The following is a 21,940-nucleotide window of genomic DNA, read 5'->3' as shown; positions in this document are numbered from 1 at the left end:
CTATACCGGGTACGTATGTGGCCGGCATACTGACTATACCGGGTACGTATGTGGCCGCCACACTGACTATACCAGGTACGTATGTGGCCGGCACACTGACTATACCGGGTACGTATGTGGCCGGCACACTGACTATACCGGGTACATATGTGGCTGGCACACTGACTATACCGGGTATGAATATGGCTGGCACACTGACTATACCGGGTACGTATGTGGCTGGCACACTGACTATACCGGGTATGAATATGGCTGGCACACTGACTATACCGGGTACATATTTGGCCGGCACACTGACTATACCGGGTACGTATGTGGCCGCCACACTGACTATACCGGGTACGTATTTGGCCGCCACACTGACTATACCAGGTACGTATGTGGCCGGCACACTGACTATACCAGGTACGTATGTGGCCGGCACACTGACTATACCGGGTACGTATGTGGCCGGCACACTGACTATACCAGGTACGTATGTGGCCGGCACACTGACTACACCGGGTACGTATGTGGCTGGCACACTGACTATACCGGGTACGTATTTGGCCGCCACACTGACTATACCGGGTACGTATGTGGCCGGCTCACTGACTATACCGGGTACGTATGTGGCTGGCACACTGACTATACCGGGTATGTATATGGCTGGCACACTGACTATACCGGGTAAGTATGTGGCCGGCAAACTGACTATACCGGGTACGTATGTGGCTGGCACACTGACTATACCGGGTATGAATATGGCTGGCACACTGACTATACCGGGTACGTATGTGGCCGGCACACTGACTATACCGGGTACGTATGTGGCTGGCACACTGACTATACCGGGTATGAATATGGCTGGCACACTGACTATACCGGGTACGTATGTGGCCGGCACACTGACTATACCGGGTACGTATGTGGCTGGCACACTGACTATACCGGGTATGAATATGGCTGGCACACTGACTATACCGGGTACGTATGTGGCCGGCACACTGACTATACCGGGTACGTATGTGGCTGGCACACTGACTATACCGGGTATGAATATGGCTGGCACACTGACTATACCGGGTACGTATGTGGCCGGCAAACTGACTATACCGGGTACGTATGTGGCCGGCAAACTGACTATACCGGGTACGTAGGTGGCTGGCACACTGACTATACCGGGTACGTATGTGGCTGGCACACTGACTATACCGGGTACGTATGTGGCCGGCACACTGACTATACCGGGTACGTATGTGGCTGGCACACTGACTATACCGGGTACGTATGTGGCTGACACACTGACTATACCGGGTACGTATGTGGCCGGCAAACTGACTATACCGGGTACGTATGTGGCCGGCACACTGACTACACCGGGTACGTATGTGGCTGGCACACTGACTATACCGGGTACGTATGTGGCCGGCACACTGACTACACCGGGTACGTATGTGGCCGGCAAACTGACTATACCGGGTACGTATGTGGCCGGCACACTGACTATACCGGGTACGTATGTGGCTGGCACACTGACTATACCGGGTACGTATGTGGCTGGCACACTGACTATACCGGGTACGTATGTGGCCGGCAAACTGACTATACCGGGTACGTATGTGGCCGGCACACTGACTATACCGGGTACGTATGTGGCTGGCACACTGACTATACCGGGTACGTATGTGGCTGGCACACTGACTATACCGGGTACGTATGTGGCCGGCAAACTGACTATACCGGGTACGTATGTGGCCGGCACACTGACTACACCGGGTACGTATGTGGCTGGCACACTGACTATACCGGGTACGTATGTGGCTGGCACACTGTTACAGGGCATCTGTATTCTGCAGTTATGGGCACCTATGTCTGGCACCACTTGGAGCTGGTGCTTCTCAGGTGATCTGTAACTGGCACATGCCATGGGCATTTGTGGACGCCACAGTAGCGGGTGCTATGGCACATACAGTCTGGCACGTTAGGGGCCATCTGTGCGGTGTGCCCTCTTCTTGCCAGCTGTTGAAGGGCACGCTTCACCCCATATCTCAGGTTCTCCAGCCCCGCCAGTATCTCCAGGCTGCACCCCTCCCCCTTACATCAGCTTGTGCTCCCCACCTCCTCCTGTCTCTTCTCTTCCGTCATTCCACCGGTCACTGCCATTTTCCCTCCTACGTCCATTACTCCTCCCACACATCGCTGGCATCCCCAAACACACATACACTCTGGGACCCCCATGTCTCGCACACTGTCTGGCCTGTTACTAGGTTACTGTATTTGCGATCTGTCCAAAAAGCCGGAAGGAAACCATGGCGACCATCAATCAAGCTCGTCTACAGGCTCTGCGCATGCTCACATTCTGAGACGTGCTCTTGGCGAGCCCAAAACAAAAATGGCGGCGCCCGTGGGACCGGTGCGCTTCTGGAAGCCGGGTAAGGGGTGTACGGGAAATAGGGTGATGGCGGGGGCTGCAGTGTTGTGTCTTGGACTTAGAATCAATCGGAGACGTGTTCTCAACGGAACGTAGGTTTTAAAGCTCCGAAGCAAAAAACGGTGGCCCGAGAGGCTCAGCGCGAAATGGGAGCTTAGTGTGTATGGGCCCTGTGTAGCATCGCTGCAGTACAGCTGTTACCTATAGCAACCAATCAGCATCCTGCTTTCTTTTGTCCAGTTTAGTTTACAGTATGAAATAAATGATCTGATTGGTTGCTGTAAACAACAGCTTCTGTGTGGGCTACTCTAGTATTGTAACGTAGGCCCCAAGTATTTTATACAGGCTCCTCAGGAGCATTGAGTTACAGTCTGTATAGCCAGAGCTGCATTCACAATTCTGCCTTCCTCAGAATGAGCCAGGACAGGACACTGTTCCATACAGTCATGGGGCTCAATTCATCCTTTTTTCCCCTATTGCTTGTGTTGTGGTATTTGTTGACATTTTTTGTCCTAAATTCATCAAAATGGTGCATTCAGTTCATGAATTTTGTGCTAAATAAAAAATACTCTTTTTGTGTCTTCAGCACAAAAAGTTGCGTGTTCCTCAAAAATGTCGCAAAAAACGATACATTACAGGCATACATATCACTCCGGGGGGGAACTGGAGAACATTGGGAGAAACACTAACCTCTGCCCTCAATGACCAAGGCAAACACATAAAAAAGTGACTTTAAAAAAGGTGCAAGTGGAAATCTGAATAAGATGCAAAACACTGAAAGTATATAATAAAGTAATAATAAATCCGCCCCATACACTCCAGCATCTGTATTGAAATGTATGGAAAATGTGGCCATAGGAAATCTGTGAACAGGGGTCAGTGTTCCGCCTACATATGAGGGTCCGAGAGGCAGCAAGACCCAATAATGTCAGCCCTTTCTATCATCATTAGTGGGGCTCCAATCTCTGGGGCACCCAGCATAAGGCTTATGCCGCCTCCAGTGAGCTGCGCTTTGACCTTACATGTCCACTGTAGAAGTTTTACTGCTCTGCCCTATTATCACGCTAAGGAAAGGTGAACATTTTCTATTCCCATTGTTATGAGTAGAGATGAGCGAACCCGAACTTAAAAGTTTGGAGTTTGTACCGGACAATTGCTGTCCAGTGCTAAATGCCAAACACGGATTTCTCCCAGAAGTCTGTTGCAATGTCCGGGGTAAGGAGAGAGAAATTTCCAGCTCAAAAGTTCAGGTCACCATTGTTTTCAATGGGGTTCTGCTTCAAGATTGGGAACAGACTTCATACCTGAACTTTGGAATAAAGTTTGGGTCAGGTACCAGAACCTGAACTTCCATACTCCGCGTATTCCTAGTTATGAACACATCAACAGGCCGCGAAGTTGCAGCCATTGTGCTAGCGGTCCTACTCACATCCGGACGTCCCAGGATCATTCTACTTGTATCCTGCTCCGTCCACGGTGCTGACACATCGCTGTCTATATCCCAGCCTGCCCCATTCTGGTCCTTGTTTATGACTGGTGACCTACAATCTTATGAGCACTATAGAATATGCCAAATTTCTTTGTAAGGCCGGGGTCACACTTGCAAGTGCAATGCGGGAAACTCGCACAAGTCTCTCGCATCAATATCCGGCACTCGGGACCGGAGCGTGCGGCTGCATGTATTTCTGTGTAGCTGAACACTCCGGTCCGAGTGCCTGCGGCAGTGCCGGGTATTGATGCGCAAGTTTCTTACATTGCACTCGCAAGTGTGACCCCGGCCTAATAGTCATGGCCAACCATCGTCAGTAACATGCATTGAGGCATGCAGGGGAAGTGTAGTATTACCTGACGGTTCTTGATTGAATGGCTGGCTGTGTAATGGTCTATTCATGCTGCGTTTTCCAGTGTCCATTAGATATGTGACAACATCTACCTCTGACAGATGCCACCAGAATACACTGTCATCTGTCACCCATAGGGTTCATTGTAAACAGAAATTATTGGATGCTTCTTTATGGGCTAGTGCAGTATGCTGCAAAAAGACAGCTTTTGTTTTTCGCTGGGTGAATTGCAGCATAAAGTGCTAAATATGGTGTTAAAGTAACTTGCTAATTGGCTTTATAGCCAGATGCAGAACTCGGCTACCTCCTGCAGTTTCATAGAGCATGAATGGAGCAACAGACATCACACCAGGCCGGCAAACCAAAGACATGGTCATGGATGCCATCAGGCTATTGTCATGGCCAATGGGCCGGGTCATGCAAATCGATTCACACCAACTCTACACAGCATGGTTATTTCGTATTCCCACTTGACTTCTTAGGATCCTGTGGTTTGGCTGTGCACTATCCTTATGGAAGATCGTCACTGGGGTCCAGACTATTTACCTCAATATCCATAATCCTTTTACATTCATTTAAAGGGATTGTACAGTTACAAAGTTCTGCATATTTAACAATATGTTTTAAGTTATGCACTTTACTAGCACAACACTTCACTTCTGAGAGATGCAGCGATCTTTAGCTACAGGTCCAGCTGTTCGCAAGTCTTCCTACCTGTTTTTTGCTATATGACTGTTTCCTGTGTTGCCACCTGACCAGAGCTGTATTTTAAGGCTACTGGCCAGCAAGCCTCCATCTCTGACTATGTAATTAGCTCACTCGCTCCCAGTTTTATTGCACTCCCAATCCTCCTACTAGTAGCCATCTTGAGACACTTAAACAGTCTCAAGATGGATAAATTGCTGCCCAAACCTTTTCTCCAACCTTACATATATTCTCTCACTTCCCCTGGTATGTACTATCCTTACTCTCTATAGCAGTCAATAATGTTACAGCCTCAGTGCACCGTAGGAGAGCTACGAGTCGTATAATAGATTAGTTTATTGTAATATAATCTAGCCCTCTGGAACGCCCAGCACCTCTTTCTCTGGCCACTGGCTGATAAGCTTATTATTCTTCGCTATGGAGCTTGCACTGCTTCTATGGGGTTTCCCTGTCTGTCCTCATCCCCAGTCACTCGTCACTTCCTGAGGATCTCTGGCCAAGTCCCCCTTGGCATCATCATTTACTACTACTGAGATCTGCCTTCTACTTTCAGGGCTGAGATTGACTGACAGGCAACATTCAGTTCAAAGTACAGGCAAGAAATTTCTGTACACCTGACAGCTCAGAAAATGATGAAGTTTATTCAGTTCCAATAGGCTTTTCAATGCTTTAATAATTTGTGAGTCCAGAAAACCCCTTGAATTTTTGGTTATTCTTTGCAAGTTACGAATCTTTTAAATATACTCATATTACCTTATTTGGCTTCTTTCTCTCTCAAACACCTTGCTGAAAGTCCTGTTTTATCTGATCGGTTCATCTTTTAAATCTGCTTTGAATTGCTGTTCTACCATGAATCAGACTGTTTACAAACATTATCCTTGTGTGAGCTCCTCTGCAGTAGTGATGAGCGAGTGTGCTCGTTACTCGAGTTTTACAAGCATGCTTGGGGGTTCTCCGAGTATCTAGGGCGTGCTCATAGATTATGTTTCAGTCCCCGCAGCTGCATGATTTGCTGCTGTTTGACAACCTGAACACATGCAGGGTTTGCCTCTTTGTTAGGGAATCCCCACATGTATTCAGGCTGTCTAGCAGCCGCAAATCATGCTGCTGAGGGGACACAAACATAATCTATGAGCACGCCCAAGATGCTCTGAGATCACCTGAGCACGCTCGGAAATATCGAGTAACGAGCACATTCGCTCATCACTACTCTGCACCCCTCCCCCATGCACAGTGTTTGCAAATAGTATGGGTCTTGCTAGAACAGCAGTGCAAAGCAGCTTCTAAAAGAGCGTGAAATAGGCGGGTAAACAGCACTTTCACAATAGTGATAAGATAATGTCTATTTCAAAGATTCAGAACTTTGCAGCTGATCAAGACTTACTAAAAAGGGTAGTAATTATTTAAGAATAATCTTTTACAAGGCTACCATTAGTCATTTGTTTGATGTGTCTTACAGGAACTGAGGGCCCTGGAGCACACCTTGCGGAAGAGAGGCAGAGCAATGCCGAGGTGTCATCTGTTATTTATAACCCACATGCTTCTCTATCCATTGAGCAGCAGAGGCAGAAACTGCCAGTATTTAAGGTAAATCGGGTTTCTGGGGTGTTCCTTACAGTGCTATAGTTATATGATGTCTTATACATGAATTTATCATTTCCAGCTCAGAAATCACATCCTTTACCTAGTGGAAAATTACCAAACTGTGGTCATTATTGGAGAAACAGGATGTGGGAAAAGCACACAAATACCGCAGGTAAATCAAAAATCAAAACTGTGCTCTCAATGTGGTCGGCATCGTGAAACTAAATGGGATTCCAAAAGCTTGATTTAAAGAACCCATCACTTTAAATGCGTTGTCCCATGAATAAATCTTAATTTTCTCTGTTAGATTATGCAAAATGTATCTATTTTTCAACACACACACACGTGCTCAAAAGTTTACATACCCCAGCAGAATTTTTACTTGGCCTTTTTTCAGAGAATATGAATAACACCAAAACTTTTTCTCCACTCATGGTTAGTGGTTGGGTGAAGCCATTTATTGCCAAACTACTGTGTTTTCTCTTTTTAAATCATAATGACAACTCAAAACATCCAAATGACCCTGATCAAAAGTTCTCATACCCTGGTGATTTTGGCCTGATAACATGTACAGAAGGTGACACAAATGGGTTTGAATGGCTACTAAAGGTAACATCCTCACCTGTGATCTGTTTGCTTGTAATCAGTGTGTGCGCACTGAGTGAGTTTCTGGGATCCAGACAGACTCTTGCATCTTTCATCCAGCCACTGATATTTCTGGATTGTGAGTCATGGGGAAAGCAAAAGAACTGTCAACGGATCTATGGAAAAAGGTAGTTGAACTGTATAAAACAGGAAAGGGATGTAAAAAGATATCCAAGGAATTGATAATGCCAGTCAGCAGCGTTCAAACTGTGACTAACAAATGGAAAATTGGGGCTCTGTAAAAACAAAACTACGATCAGGTAGACCAACAAAAATGTCGTCCACAACTGCCAGGATCGGGATGCAAAGAAAAACCCACAAATAACATAATCTGAAATTCAGGACTCTCTGAAAACTAGCTTTGTGGCTGTTTCAAGAAGCACAATAAGGAGGCACTTGGAAGAAAAATGGGCTGCATGGTCGAGTCGCCAGAAGAAAGCCATTACTGCGCAAATGCCACAAAGTATCTCGCCTACAATACACAAAACAGAGAGACAAGCCTCAAAACTTCTGGAAGAAGGTAATTTGGAGTGATGAGACCAAAATTGAACTTTTTGGCCACAACCATAAATGTTACATTGGGAGAGAAGTCAGCAAGGCCTATGATGAAAGGAACACCATTCCTACTGTAAAGCACGGAGGTGGATCTCTGATGTTTTGGGGAAGCGTGACCTACAAAGGCACATGAAACTTGGTAGAAGTTGAGGGAAAGATGAATGCAGAAAGTTATCAGCAAACACTGGAGGCAAATTTGCACTCATCAGCCCAAAAGGTGCACATGGGACGTACTTGGACGTTCCAACATGACAACAATCCAAAACACAAGGCCAATCAACCTATCATTGGCTACAGCAGAACAAAGTGAAGGTTCTGGAGTGGCCATCTCAGTATCCTGACCTCCATATCATTGAACCACACTGGGGAGATCTCAAGCGCGCAGTTCATGCTAGACAGCCCAGGAATCTATAGGAACTGGAGGCTTTTTGCCAAGAAAAGTTGGCAGCTTTACCATCTGAGAAAATAAAGTGCCTCAGCCGCAACTACCACAAAAGACTTCAAGCTGTCATTGATGTTCGAAGGGGGCAACACATGGTATTAAGAAATGGGATATGTGAACTTTTGATCAGGGTCATTTCGATGTTCTGGATTGTCACTATGATTTAAAAAGAGAAAACACGGTAGTTTGACAATAAATGGCTTCAACCAACCACTAACCATGAGTGGAGAAAGAGTTTTTGGTGTTATCATTCATATTCTCTGAAAAAAGGCCAAAAAAGCAAAAATTCTGCCGGGGTATGTAAACTCTTGACACAAATCATCATGCCAGGAGAATTAGGATTTTTGACAGTTAAAAACCTAAAACTCCTCAATTTTAAATTTTGAAGATCACGATCTTCTGAGGACCAAGCTCAATATCACTATCCACACTACTGTTGATGTCCTCTTGCCCACATAAAATTTTGACATTAAAGTTATTAATGACTTGGATCTTGGATAAAAATATCCTACAAAATATCTTTTATCTGTAATGTATGATTAATGGAGTTTGGGATAGGCCATGACTGTGAGGTCAGGGTATCAGCTGCCAAACCCCCACTGATCTATCTGCTGTTCCTGCAGTTGCCAGCTGTACACAGTTTACAGCTTCATTCACTTGATGGCATCTGTTCTTGGGTATTGCAGCTCAGCTCCTATTGAAGTGAATGTGAGCAGAGGTCCCATATCCAAGATTGGCCAGCTGTGCCATTTTGGCTCTGTACACTGTGTATATCTGGCCTCTGCAGGAATGGATGAATAGTGGTGATGCCAAATGTCTTCTCCCCACCAAACTGATATTGAGGAACTATCCTAAAGGTAGGCCACCAATAAAAGGCCTGAAAACTTTTCGCTTTAGCTAGGAGGAATTTTTCACCCTACAAATCCCCTTTCAATGGTGATGGTGACACTTTGTACTTTATGTTCTTACTCTGTGATGCAGTACCTAACAGAAGCTGGATGGACCGCAGAAGGGAGAGTAGTTGGTGTTACTCAGCCTCGGAGGGTTGCAGCAATCTCGGTGAGCCCCAAGAAATTCTTTTTGCAGATACTCATTTTACTTTGGCTACCATGCTTAGTACGCGAGGCAGTCCTAAAGATTGACCCCTTCAGTGCTGTGACATTTAGGATTGTAGTTCACTACAAATCCAGTGTTGCTTACGTAAAGGGAACCTGTCACCACTTTTCTGTCCTATCCGCTAAAAATATCACTTTATTCAGTGTCAGCTATGCATTCCCCAAATACTTATGTAACCCCCCTTGTATCGCCCATAAAAACCTTTTATATTCCCCCCGTGATGTATGCTAATAGGGGCTGTCCAGTCTGATGGGCGTGGCTTCGGTTCACTCACTCCACCCCTCTCCTCAGCTGCTGCACGCAGTCCTTGACGCCGATTATGCAGATCGCTGTGAGATCCCGCGCAGTCAAATGGTTACTCGCGCGTGCGCACTTCTGCTTTTCGGCTTTGTCCACAGTTGAGAAACCGAAGCCACGCCCATCGGACCGGACGGCCCCTATTAGCATACATCGCAGGAGAAATATAAAAGGTTTTTATGGGTGATACATGGGGAGTCAGGGGGTTACATAAGTATTTAGGGAATGCATATCTGACACTGAATAAAATGATATTTTTAGCAGGTAGGACAGAAAAGTGGTGGCAGGTTCCCTTTAAGCCGACACTGAGAATCTGATGGGCCCATGACTACTGCATAAGCTGTAACGGGTGACTTGTTGGCTAATATATTCGGCTGGACTCTACAGTTCTTCCTCTTATTGGCTCACATACTTCATATATTGAATTCTTTATGCTATTTGGTCTTTGCTAACTTTTTATTGCAGATGTTGTTTGCTTCTTAAAGATAATCTGTCACCAGGTTTCTGTTATCTCATCTGAGAGCAGCATAATGTAGGCAAAGGGACCCTGATTCCAACAATATTTTTTTTTTTAGCTGTAGCAGAGCTCAGAAAGCTAACCCCACCCACACTACAGCTTTCTGTGTACTTTGTCTATTGACAGCGAGCTGTTTGTGAGAGGAGGGGGCATGATCAGACCAGGGCTCATGAAAGCTGTAGTCCAGGCAGTGATAATCTCCTGCTGATAAAACGCTCATTATATTGAAACAACAGCACACACCCTAAAAAGTTGCACATCTCTAAAATCTGTGTCTCAGCCCCTACCTCATGCTGCCCTCAGATTACATAACAAAAATATGCTGATTCCCTTTAACTTTCGTTAATAGGCTCCTGTATTGTATTGAATTATACTGTGTTCCCAACTAAATGCATCCAGCATTATGCTGTCTTTGACAGTACTCAGCGCTATCTCTCCATGTACACTGGGGAAAATAAGTATAAGGATTTGGTTTTCCCACCTACAAAGAATGGAGAGCTCTGTAATTTTTATCGTAGGTACACTTCAACTGTGAGAGACGGAATATAAAACTAAAATCCAGAAAATCACATTGTATGATTGTTACATAATTAATTTGGATTTTATTGCATGAAATAACAATTTGATGCAGTAGAGAATCAGAACTTAATATTTGGTCCAGAAACCTTTGTTTGCAGTTATAGAGGTCAGACGTTTCCTGCAGTTCTTCACCAAGTTTGCACACACTGCAGCAGGGATTTTGGTCCAGTCCTCCATACAGATCTTCTCCAGATGTTTCAGTTTTCGGTACTGTCGCTGGGCAGCATTGAATTTCAGCTCCCTCCAAAGATTTTCTATTGGGTTCAGATCTGGAGACTGGCTAGTCCACTCCAGGACCTTGAAATGCTTCTTACGGAGCCACTCCTTAGTTGCCCTGGCTGTGTGTTTCGGGTCATTGTCATGCTGGAAGACCCAACCACAACCCATTTTTTATGCTCTTACTGAGGGAAGAAGGTTGTTGGCCAAAATCTCGCGATACATGACTCCATCCATTCTCCCTTCAATGCGGTGCAGTCGTCCTGTCCTCTTTGCAGAAAAGCACCTCCAAAATATGATGCTTCGTGGCTGTGATGATGGTCTTGGGGTTGTACTCATCCTTTATCTTCTTAGAAATATGGTGAGTGAAGTTGATGCCATAATGTTCTGTTTTGTTCTCATCTGACCACGTGACCTTCTCCCATGCCTCCTGTGGAACATCCTGATGGTCAATGGCAAACTTCAAATGGGCCTGGGCATGTGCAGGTGGGAGCTGGGGGACCTTGCATGCCCTTCAGGATTTTAATCCATTTTGGCGTAGTGTGTTAGTAATGGTAACATTTGAGACTGTTGTCCCAGCTCTCTTCAGATCATTGATCAGGTTCTCCCTTGTAGTTCTCTGCTGATTCCTGACCTTTCTCAGAATCATCCTTACTAGAGCTGAGCGAACATCGTCGGCTCCCTCCTTATTCGGCAAGCTATAGCGCTTACTGAATAAGCTGCATTGGGAACCCGGATACCTGGTTTGCTCCTGATGATCAGCTGTTTGGCGCCCCAGCTGCATGTGTCACGGCTGTGTGACAGTCACAACAGACTGGCTCTCCATTCATATATTGTGACTGTCACACAGCTGTGACACATGCAGCTGCGGCGCCCGATCAGCTGATCATCGGGAGTGCTCCAGGTATGACAGTCATCTTGTGTTTCTTCCATTTTGTAATAATTGTGCCAACAGTTGTTGCCTTCTCACCAAGCTGCTTACCTATCATCCTGTAGCCCATCCCAACCTTGTTTATGCCTACAATTTTGTTTCTAGTGTCCTTAGACAGCTGTTTGGTCATGGCCATGGTGGAGAGGAAGGCTTGTCATTGATTGTGTGTGGACAGGTGTCTTTTATACAATAACGAGTTCCAACAGGTGATATTAATACAGGTAATGAGTGCAGAGCAGAAGGCCTTCTTAGTTTTTATTTAACAGGTCTGTGAGAGCCAGAATTCTTGCTGGTTAGTAGGGGATCAAATACTTATTTCATGCAATTGAAGTATTTACAAATCATACAATGTGATTTTCTGGTTTTTATTTTTACATTCTGTCTCACAGTTGAAGTGATTAAAAATTACAGACTTCTCCATTCTTTGTAGGTGGGAAAAGTTAGAAAATTGGCAGAGTATCAAATAGTTATTTTCCCCACTGTAGAGGCGATCACAGACTGCTTCTGCCATACAGTGGCTGTCGTACTATATAGGCTCCTACTACATCGGAGTTCACCGCAGGGCGTTATGCACAGTAACCAACAGCATAAATGGTCCTCAATTCCTAGGCTGTCTGGAAGTCTTAGTAGCTCCGAGTGGCTCCAGCTCTCCCACTTTTCTTTTTTACTACCTGGCACTGATTATGCATTTACGATTAACTTGCATTGTATTATGGTGGAGTGGCATTGAAGATCTTCACACAAGTTTCTGATCGCTGTCCAGGTGGCAGGGAGAGTGGCAGAAGAACGTGGGGCCTTGCTGGGACATGAAGTTGGCTACTGTATAAGATTTGATGATTGTACCGACCCACAGACCACACGTATCAAGGTAAGATCAGAAGTAGGAAATACAGGACTGGCGTCCCAAACGATACCCACTAGCTGCTATGGATAATCATGTAATATTTAGCCCCCTCTATTGCTCTACACAAAGACCCGCTCTGGCAAATATAGGGGTTTCTCAATACCAACTCCTCCTTATGACATTTATACTCGTATACTCTCCTAAGGCATATGGATATGGATGTGGATTATTCTCAGTGAACGAGCTCTTTAAATTTTGTTTTAGTGTTCTGTGCACTGATTTCTCAGTCCAGGTTTGCATAAGTCACTTGATCAGCCTTTTCTATACTTGTGCTTGTTGTGTGCTTTCTTCAATAGTTTCTGACAGACGGTATGCTTGTCCGAGAAATGATGTCAGATCCATTGCTCACCAGATACAGGTAGGTTCTGCTGATCCTGTAAAGACATCTCTGTAACATAAAAAGGAACCTGTCGTTAAATGTTTGCAGAAGAAACTAATACTGTAATGTTGTAGTGTTTCCCTGTTAAATGTTCCCATTTCACGGCTGAGTCAAACAAAGCATGTGCAATAATAATTTAGGCTGTGCATGCACTGATTGATGTACAGTTTCGTAAGAAATGTTGTGTAACGTGTAATTTTATTCATTGATATCCATGCACGTTTGGGGCTTGGAAGTCAAGTAGGCGGTCTGTCAGTGTCTGTAGAGCCGCCCACTGGACTCTTAAACCCAGAATAAGCATACATTTCTGTGAATAGCATAAATATAGTTCAATATAATCTTTTCCCATAAATCTCATCTCTATCATCTCAGCTCTCCTTGCTCTATAACGTGCGGTCCAAACATTGCCCAACATTTCCAAGCTGCCGGGTTCCCTTTCAAGCCTATGTTATGGTTGACGTGTCGTGTTTGAACATGTAACAGATGAGGATGGTTTACCTGTGGTCATTCCAGTTATACTTTAGGCTTTCTTGTCTCAGCAGGAGCAGCATAACCCTGTCTTCTCTTGCAGTGTACTGATGTTGGATGAGGCTCATGAACGGACACTGTACACTGACATCGCTATTGGCCTCCTGAAAAAGGTAGGTCCTGAATGACGTGTCCTTATTTTGGAGCTTCAAATTACAGCAAGAAGCATTTATTGTAATGTGCACCTCCATAAGAGCTGTTGTCGGTGACATCCCCACTATATCAGCCACAGCCCATAGTTAGGGATGATGCTTTTTCTGAAAGAAAGACGCCATATTTTCAAATCCTTGATAACCGCTTTAAGCACGAGGATTCTATAGTTTGTTGGATTGTCCCGTCTCATGATGTTGCGGAACTTTGATTTCTGGGAGAACATCACCCCCTCCTGTCCTAATCCTGGGAATAAACAGGATTGTGCTACAGCTCTCCTTGCATCCCATTGCTCAGGGGACTACAACATTACCCCATTAGAGTAAGTGTTGTATAAGGACTTTGCAATGTGGGTGGCTGGCAGAGTACTAGTGCAGGAAAACGGTATCGAGCTGCAGTAACACCTCACCAATCATTTAGTGGGGACTTCTAGCGATGTTGTCACTTATACATCTTGTATGTGACTGAGAAGTAACATTGGTGGAGTTTTTATGTACCAAAACATTCACCCCACAACTCCTCCTCCACTGATTAATGTTCACTTTCAGCCCCCCCAGTGTTGACATAATACAAGACATGTATAGATGACCCATTACTTAAAACTTTTTCTCATACTTTGTTTCTATTTTTTTTTTATTCTTTCCCTTATGCAGATTCAGAAGAAAAGAGGAGACCTCAGATTGATTGTGGCTTCAGCAACCCTGGATGCTGAGGTACATCTTAAGGCCAATAACACTTTCTTGCGCAGTTACATATGGTATTAAACGGGTTTTTAACTTTCAGGAAAGTGGACCCCAAACACTCTAAAATACCTAAAATAACGGTGGAAGTAACCAGGGCGAACAATCGTAGCGGCAGACCATGAAGCCACTATGGTGTCTTGTAATTGGGGGACTGGTGCTGAGCGACATGTGCCCCCCTTCTGCCAGGCATTTTGATTCAATAGTAGCTGTGTCCTTTGTGTGGGGTCTGCGGGGACCATCATATTGTATGGGGTGGGGCTGTGGGGGCCATCGTACCATGTTTGGGACTGTGGGTGGGGGGCTGTGTGAACATTATACTTTGCAAGGTGGTTATCATACTGCGGAGGCTTCATACTGTGCAAATGGGGGATTTCACTGGGGTGTATCATACTGTAAGGTGGCAATGAAATGGGTATGTCAGGTGGCAAGAACACTAAGGGGCTTCATCAGGGGCACGGATTATGTGTACAATACATGTCCCTTTTCCTGCATTTAAGAGCTGCGAGGTATGCCCTTTTGTAAATTCACCTCTGCGTCATGACCCAAACTACTCTGCCAATCTGCTGAATATTTTGTTTTGTGTGGTGACCTGATACAAGCTCTTGCTATGGGGCGCCATGATTTCAATGTACGCCCCTGGCAAGAGCTCACTTACCATGGGTCCAGTGCTGACTCCCACTCTGTGTTTTGGCTGAAGTTGTGACATCACGTTGACCGCATGCTTCACCGGCGGAGAACTTGCTCTGGACCTGGGGAGGTTAAGTATTTGCTGTGTTATTTTAGGCTTTTAAGAGCATTTGTGGTCCACTTTCCTGAAAGTAGAAATACCCTTTAAGTATCATCTTGTTTATTTCCATAATTAACACAGCTGACTTTATTCATTTAGAAATTCAAGGCTTTCTTCAATCAGAATGACACAAGTGACCCTAATAGAGACACGTGCGCCATATTAACAGTGGAGGGGAGGACATTCCCTGTGGATATTTTCTATACGCAGAGGTGAGCATCAATAATTCTGATTTGATGATCTGTGGTTCCCAATTTTAATTCTTATTTCAACCATTTCTTGACTTCTACTCGGTGTTCACTTGTCCTGTTCCAGCCCTGTTCCAGATTACTTGAAGTCCACTGTACAGACGGTCATGAAGATCCACCAGAGTGACATGGAGGGGGACATTCTTGCTTTCCTTACAGGACAGGTACTAATAATCCTAAACATTATTTTATTACATGAAAGATTTAATTTGTTTAGGTTGGTTTAGTTTTCCCCTTCTCTATCTAATGCATTTTCATCTCTCATAATCAGGAAGAGGTGGAAAGTGTGGTGTCCATGTTGGTAGAACAGGCCCGTATTCTTGCTCGCTCAGGCATGAAGAAGCACCTGCGTGTCCTCCCCATGTACGCTGGGCTCCCTGCTTCAGAACAGATGAAAGTGTTTGAGAGAGCCCCCCAAAATGTCAGAAAGGTAGGACTGGCGCTGCAGGACTGAGGGATTCTTGTTTAAAGGGAACCTGTCATGTCAAAAAGCTGCTATTAATCTGATGATATATAGCGTTCTAAAGCTGACCGGCCACTGCACTGAAAGCCCTGCTGCTGGTAGGAAATGAACATTAGTGCACCCGGCAGCCTCCTACTTTCGGTCATAGAGGTGCAGCTGGTGATGCTTCAGTAACCGATCAATACATACTGAGGAGCGGCTGTTACCTTGCCCCGGTACTGATTTACCGTGGACTCGGCTCTGATGCACTGCAGAGCTGGCTTTCAGTCTGTACCCGATTGTAGTTACCGCCGCCCCTCAATGTGTGCTGAGTGGTGACGAAGCTACTGGGAGTAATATAGCTCCTTTGATCCCGGCAGTGGGGCTCTAGGTTTGGCAGTCGCACGGCTTTAGAACGCTATTAACCTGCAGATTAACCCCATATCTGCAGGTTAATATGTTTTTTTTTTTTTTTTACATGACCGGGTCCCTTTAAGAAAGTCAAATGTTTGCTTTGTTACATATTATCATATTTTTTCCTCTCTTTCTTAGGTAGTTGTTGCCACAAACATTGCAGAGACGTCCATCACTATAAATGGGATCTCCTTTGTAATAGACTGCGGGTTTGTTAAGCTGCGAGCATATGACCCCAAGCGTGCTGTGGAATCGCTTGTCTTAGTACCTGTTTCACAAGCATCAGCCAATCAAAGGGCTGGACGCAGCGGGCGGAACCGATCTGGACAATGTTATAGGTTATATACTGGTAATGTATATATTCATGTTCTATTGTGTGTCTATGTATAATATCTATCTATCTCAGATTACTTGGTGCTCTGTTGCCATTACAAGCCTAATAATGTGAGTCAAGGCTGTGTCTATCAAAATGTCTGGTCACTCTTATCTTAATGCAGCTGATACACTACTAAAGAAAAGTGATCATAGGCTAATGGAAGACTGATCTGCAGGTCAAGTTAGTTAGGGCAGAGATGTAAAAAAAGCAAACCATTTAGCGCCTTTTTGCATGACTTAATGTCCTGGGAAGGGGTCCACCAGTGTGGAGGGGCTCAGGAGTTCCGTCTACAAGCGACTGATGTAAACATCTATCTCTTACAGCTGCTGTTAACCATTTATATGCTGCTGTCAATCTTGAACAACGGTATTTAAATGGAACACGCCCTGGCGTACGCATGAGCACATCAGCTCCCATCGGCACCCATGATCCTGTAACCGGTGACTGATGAGTTACCATGCCAGTGGGGGACATGCTGAAGGCTCTCGTCTTCATCATCTTGGTACTTGGTAGAAGCGAGCTGCATAAGGGACCAAAATTAACATTTTAAAATGCAATATTAAGATATTGCAGTATATAGTATAAGCGATTGGACTTGCGCAGGTTCAAGTTTTCTTAAAGAGACTGAAAAATAAAGTAATAAAAGATTTAAAATATTTGAAAGAAAAAAAACTAAATAAAAATATCCCATTAGAAATAAAAGAAGGAAAAAATAAACATATTTGGTATCAGCATGCCCATAAAACTCTGATCTATCAAAATATAGAATTATTATATTACCGTATATAAGTAATGAGTCCAGAATTGTAATTTTTAATTGACATTCACTCACATACTTACAAAAACTCTTCAGCACACATCTGCCAAGTGTCTCTAGCTCTAGTATAGGTATGGGTATATTGTTCAATGGTTCAGTGCAGATGACCTTTTTTTTTTTTTTTTTTTTCTTTTTTGTGGACCGATGCGCAAAAAAAAATCGCAGCATTCACTAGTTTCCGTTTTAATTTTCCGTTTTCCGGATGAAACTTGAATGTTTTCTTTTATGATTGTATGCACCTGGCTTAAAGCGACCGGTGACAGACACTGGAAATAAGTGGCGTCTATGTAGCACCATTCGTCTCTAACAGGGTGGGATCTTTGTATAGAAGTTTTCAGACAATGGGATGTTTCTGGTGCTGTGTGAGATCATTCTCAATACATGAAAACAGACATAAACTGAAATAATTCCAACAGTCACGTAGACATAAAGCATATCTCCTAATACCCACACTTGTTTCCTAATCCTCCTCGGCCCTTCCCATCCAGCCTCAGGCTGCTGAATACAATCGTCTTTGGATTATAGCGTACAGCCGCCCTGCCTATGCATTGCACATGCTGTATCACGTCGCTCGCACCCCTCACACTCACAGGTGTGTCACTGCGGGACTTTTCAAAACTTAATAGAACCAACCGTCTCTCCCGCCATAATAACCAAATGATTCAAGTAATAACATCCTGGCACTCTCGGCTTTTCTCCGCAGCAGGAATAATTGAGGATGCACGTGGTCAGATCTTCATTCTTGTGTAATCATGCATTTATGGATGCTTTATCCTAATATAATTGTAAGGAATTATATGTCTTATCACTCTTTTTATTATGCAAGTCACTAATGGGACTAGACATGTGTCCTAATATACTGTCATATTGGGAAGGATTGATTGTTAGGCAGAGATGTATGTATAGATCCCAGTCATAGATGGGTATATTGAGATTAGTGCAATATGCAGAGACTAGTGATGAGTGAATGTGCCTGGATAAGGTGTTATCTCAGCATGCTCATGTGCTAACTGAGTGACTTTAGCATGCTGGAATTACATGTGTGAGTCCGCGCTTCTGCATGCGTTGTGGTTGTCGAACAGCTGCGAGACATGCCGCCGTGGGGACTCGGAACATGGATCCGCAGCCAAATCTGCAACATGTGCACATACCCTTAGAGATCCGCAATGAACTTCTGGAGTGAGTTTGCTGCACTGAAAGTAAAGGGGCCGAATAATATTGCGCTCTCCACTTTTCAGTTTTTGATTTTCCATAAAAATTTAAAATAACCAATAAATTTCGTTCAACTTCACAATTGTGTTCCACTTGTTGTTGATTCTTCACCAAAAATTTACATTTGGTATCTTTATGTTTGAAGCATGATATGTGGGAAAAGGTTGAAAAGTTCCAAGGGGCCAAATACATTCGCAAGGCACTGTATTTACCATACCTCTACAGGATTAGTAATGGTTAGGTGTCTTATAGACGCCTCTCCATTACTAAGCCGTGAACTTAATGTCAATACATAGGTGACATCAACCCCACAAATATGAACCCCACTCGCCACCACTAAAGGGCAAGTGGGAAGAGCCGGGCAAAACATCAGAATTAGTGCATCTAATAATCTGCTATTTTGAGGCTGGGGGGCCAATATCCATGGCCCCTTAGCAGCCTGAGAATACCAGCCCCCAGCTGTCTGCTTTAGCAAGGCTGGTTGTCAAATATGGGGGGGACCCCGTGCCGTTTTTTAACATTATTTAATCATTTAAAAACGGCATGGGACCCCTTTATTCTTGATAACTAGCCATGCTGACAGCTGAGGGTTGCAGCCCCCAGCTGTGAGTTTTGCCTGTCTGGTTATTAAAAATACAGCGAAACCATACCTTTTTATTATTATTATTATTATTATTATTATTTGTTTACAGCACAGGAGCCGGCTGAGGAAACCTCCCAACATCTGTTCCTGCCTTCACTGTATTAGCAGCCACAGTTGTCGGCTGATGGGAGCAGTAGTCCCATCAGCTGACACCAGTGGCCGGAGGTAAACTTTATACCTCCGATCACAGCTGCACGCTCATGCTGTCCTTTGACAGCGTGGGAACCGCGGCTCTCTGACCAGCAGGGATTATTTCACCGCCAATCAGAAGCTCTGTTTGCCGGTCTGTCATGCACATTACAGCACAGCAAACACTGTGTGCTCGGGCCCGCCATTCAAGTGAATGGGGCCCGGGTACTGTTCTGGTACCCAAACCTGAACTTTTTGTAATGGTTCGGCCGGAACCAAACATCCATGTGTCCACCCATCTCTAGTCACAAGGCGTCGTCCTGCTGGACCCTCCAGTGAGTAAGCAAAAATTTATGAATAAATACAAATGTTGTGTATCCACTGAAATTAAAAACCTATAAATATAAGACACAACCAAATTATATAAGGCATAAGTGATTACTGGAATTAACAGCAAATGTAATTTACAATTGTAATAACATTAAAAAAAAACACCAGGTGGCAACAAGAAATGCGGGACAATAGACAGGGTGTATGTATATAAAAATTATAGATATTACTGAATTTTATAGCGCACAACAGTATATAAGTAAAGGAGAACAAATTGTGCTACAAAGAAACACTGTAACAGCAATAATAATTTGTGATATATATATATATATATATATATATATATAATCTATCTATATCTCTATCCAAAGGTGTTGTGTCCTGATAGAAATAAATATATCACAAATGAGATGTACTATACTAATATCATGTATCCGTTAATAATGGTAATGATGACATGGTCAGCTGCTGGATTCCTACAGATTGATAATCCACCGTTCCAAAAATCAGTAGTAATAATATAAAGGAAAATCCTATTGTCAGAACCAAGTAAGGACTGCGGATATGGAGCACGGGATTAGCATAAATAATAATATATCCAAACCCCATGCGGTAAGGATAGTCAGCATACTAAAGTACTATTGCATACAAGGTGCTAGTGCAGAGTGCTGACCAGTCAATACAATCCCCTGAGCGGACCTGCACCTGCCCAACGCGCGTTTCGCCTTGGCTTTGACGAGGGTGATGAGGAGGTGTAGTGTCAGGTTTTTAAAGAAAAGGGAGCCAATCATGAAGTTTGTTTAAAGATTTTCATTCCACACAGGTAGCGCCAGCAGACTAGAACAGCATGCATGGTATTGCCGACGTCGCGTCCGGCTCGCGGGACGTGTCTCCAGTGAGTTGGTGTAATCTGCAGAATTGCTGCTAATGTGTCATTCTGCCTGTAACGCTACTACAGGTGAAGTGAGGTGTTCAGCTATGTACACACTTTGCGTTTTTGCTGCATTTTTTTTTTATGCAAATTTTAAGCTGCGTTTTACAGTACCAGCAAAAGCTATGGGATTTCAGAAATCTCACGCACACACACTGGTTTTTTTTTTTTCCTGACTGAATTGGAAAACTGTGTTTTTGCAAACTGCAGCATGTCACTTCTGTCTGCATTTTAGCAGTGTTTTTTTCACCCATAGAAAACAAGGAAGTGCAAAAAGGCAGCAAAAAACGCAGGTAATCCTGCTTTTTGTAAGCTGCTTCCTTACTGCCAAGAGAGCGGGTTTTACCTGCTGAAAAAAACGGCAACGTGTGAACATAGCCTTATACATCACCCATTGGAATAATTGCTGTGTAAGGGTATGTGCACACGTTGCAGATTAGCCTGAGGGTACGTGTCCACGTTCAGGAAACGCTGCGTGTTTGACGCAGCGTCCAGATGTTCCAGCATAGTGGAGGGGATTTTATGAAATCTAAATCCCGTCTCCACTATGCGTGGTAACACGCATCCGTCGGCCCTGCGACTCCGGACATGCTGCGCGTCTTTTAAGATCGCAGCATGTCCGTGTTCCTTGCGGCGACGCTGCGCCGCCGCAAGGAATAACACAGGGCCCTATGCGAGGGGTGCGATGATGCCGGATGTGTGCAATGAACACATCCGGCATCATTGCGTCCCAGAAGGAGGCGGGGCTTAGCGCCGAGCGGGTTTGCCGCTCCGACGATACCGCCGGCCATCCTGATCGTGGACACATACCCTAAGGGTATGTTTCCACATTCAGGAAACGCTGCGTGTTTGACGCTGCATAGAGACGCAGCGTCAAACACGCAGCGTCCAGATGTTACAGCATAGTGGTGGGGATTTTATGAAATCCCATCTCCACTATGCGTGGTAACACGCATCCGGCGGCCCTGCGATTCCGGACATGCGGCGCTTCTTTTTAGACCGCAGCATGTCCGTTTACCTTGCGGCGCCACTGCGCCGCCGCAAGGTAAAACATAGGGACCTATGT

General features: G+C 44.6%; 1 protein-coding gene across 1 annotated transcript in view; it reads left to right on the top strand.

The window, feature by feature from the left end:
* The first annotated feature begins 2,101 nt into the window (after nt 1–2,101).
* Nucleotides 2,102–21,940, top strand: part of DHX35 (DEAH-box helicase 35) — a 48,095-nt gene continuing 28,256 nt past the window's right edge. Inside the window, exons 1-12 of the mRNA XM_077251524.1 lie at nt 2,102–2,414; nt 6,419–6,546; nt 6,623–6,715; nt 9,167–9,244; nt 12,605–12,709; nt 13,042–13,103; nt 13,696–13,765; nt 14,456–14,515; nt 15,432–15,544; nt 15,648–15,744; nt 15,852–16,010; nt 16,575–16,785. Of these exons, the coding sequence (XP_077107639.1) occupies nt 2,219–2,414; nt 6,419–6,546; nt 6,623–6,715; nt 9,167–9,244; nt 12,605–12,709; nt 13,042–13,103; nt 13,696–13,765; nt 14,456–14,515; nt 15,432–15,544; nt 15,648–15,744; nt 15,852–16,010; nt 16,575–16,785 (1,372 nt within the window). The 5' untranslated portion in view covers nt 2,102–2,218. The remainder of the gene's footprint in view (nt 2,415–6,418; nt 6,547–6,622; nt 6,716–9,166; nt 9,245–12,604; nt 12,710–13,041; nt 13,104–13,695; nt 13,766–14,455; nt 14,516–15,431; nt 15,545–15,647; nt 15,745–15,851; nt 16,011–16,574; nt 16,786–21,940) is intronic.

The sequence above is a fragment of the Ranitomeya variabilis genome, chromosome 4, assembly GCF_051348905.1.
Source record: "Ranitomeya variabilis isolate aRanVar5 chromosome 4, aRanVar5.hap1, whole genome shotgun sequence".
Taxonomy (NCBI): domain Eukaryota; kingdom Metazoa; phylum Chordata; class Amphibia; order Anura; family Dendrobatidae; genus Ranitomeya; species Ranitomeya variabilis.
The sequence above is the reverse complement of the archived record's forward strand: the minus strand, read 5'-3'. Positions and strand labels throughout refer to the sequence as shown.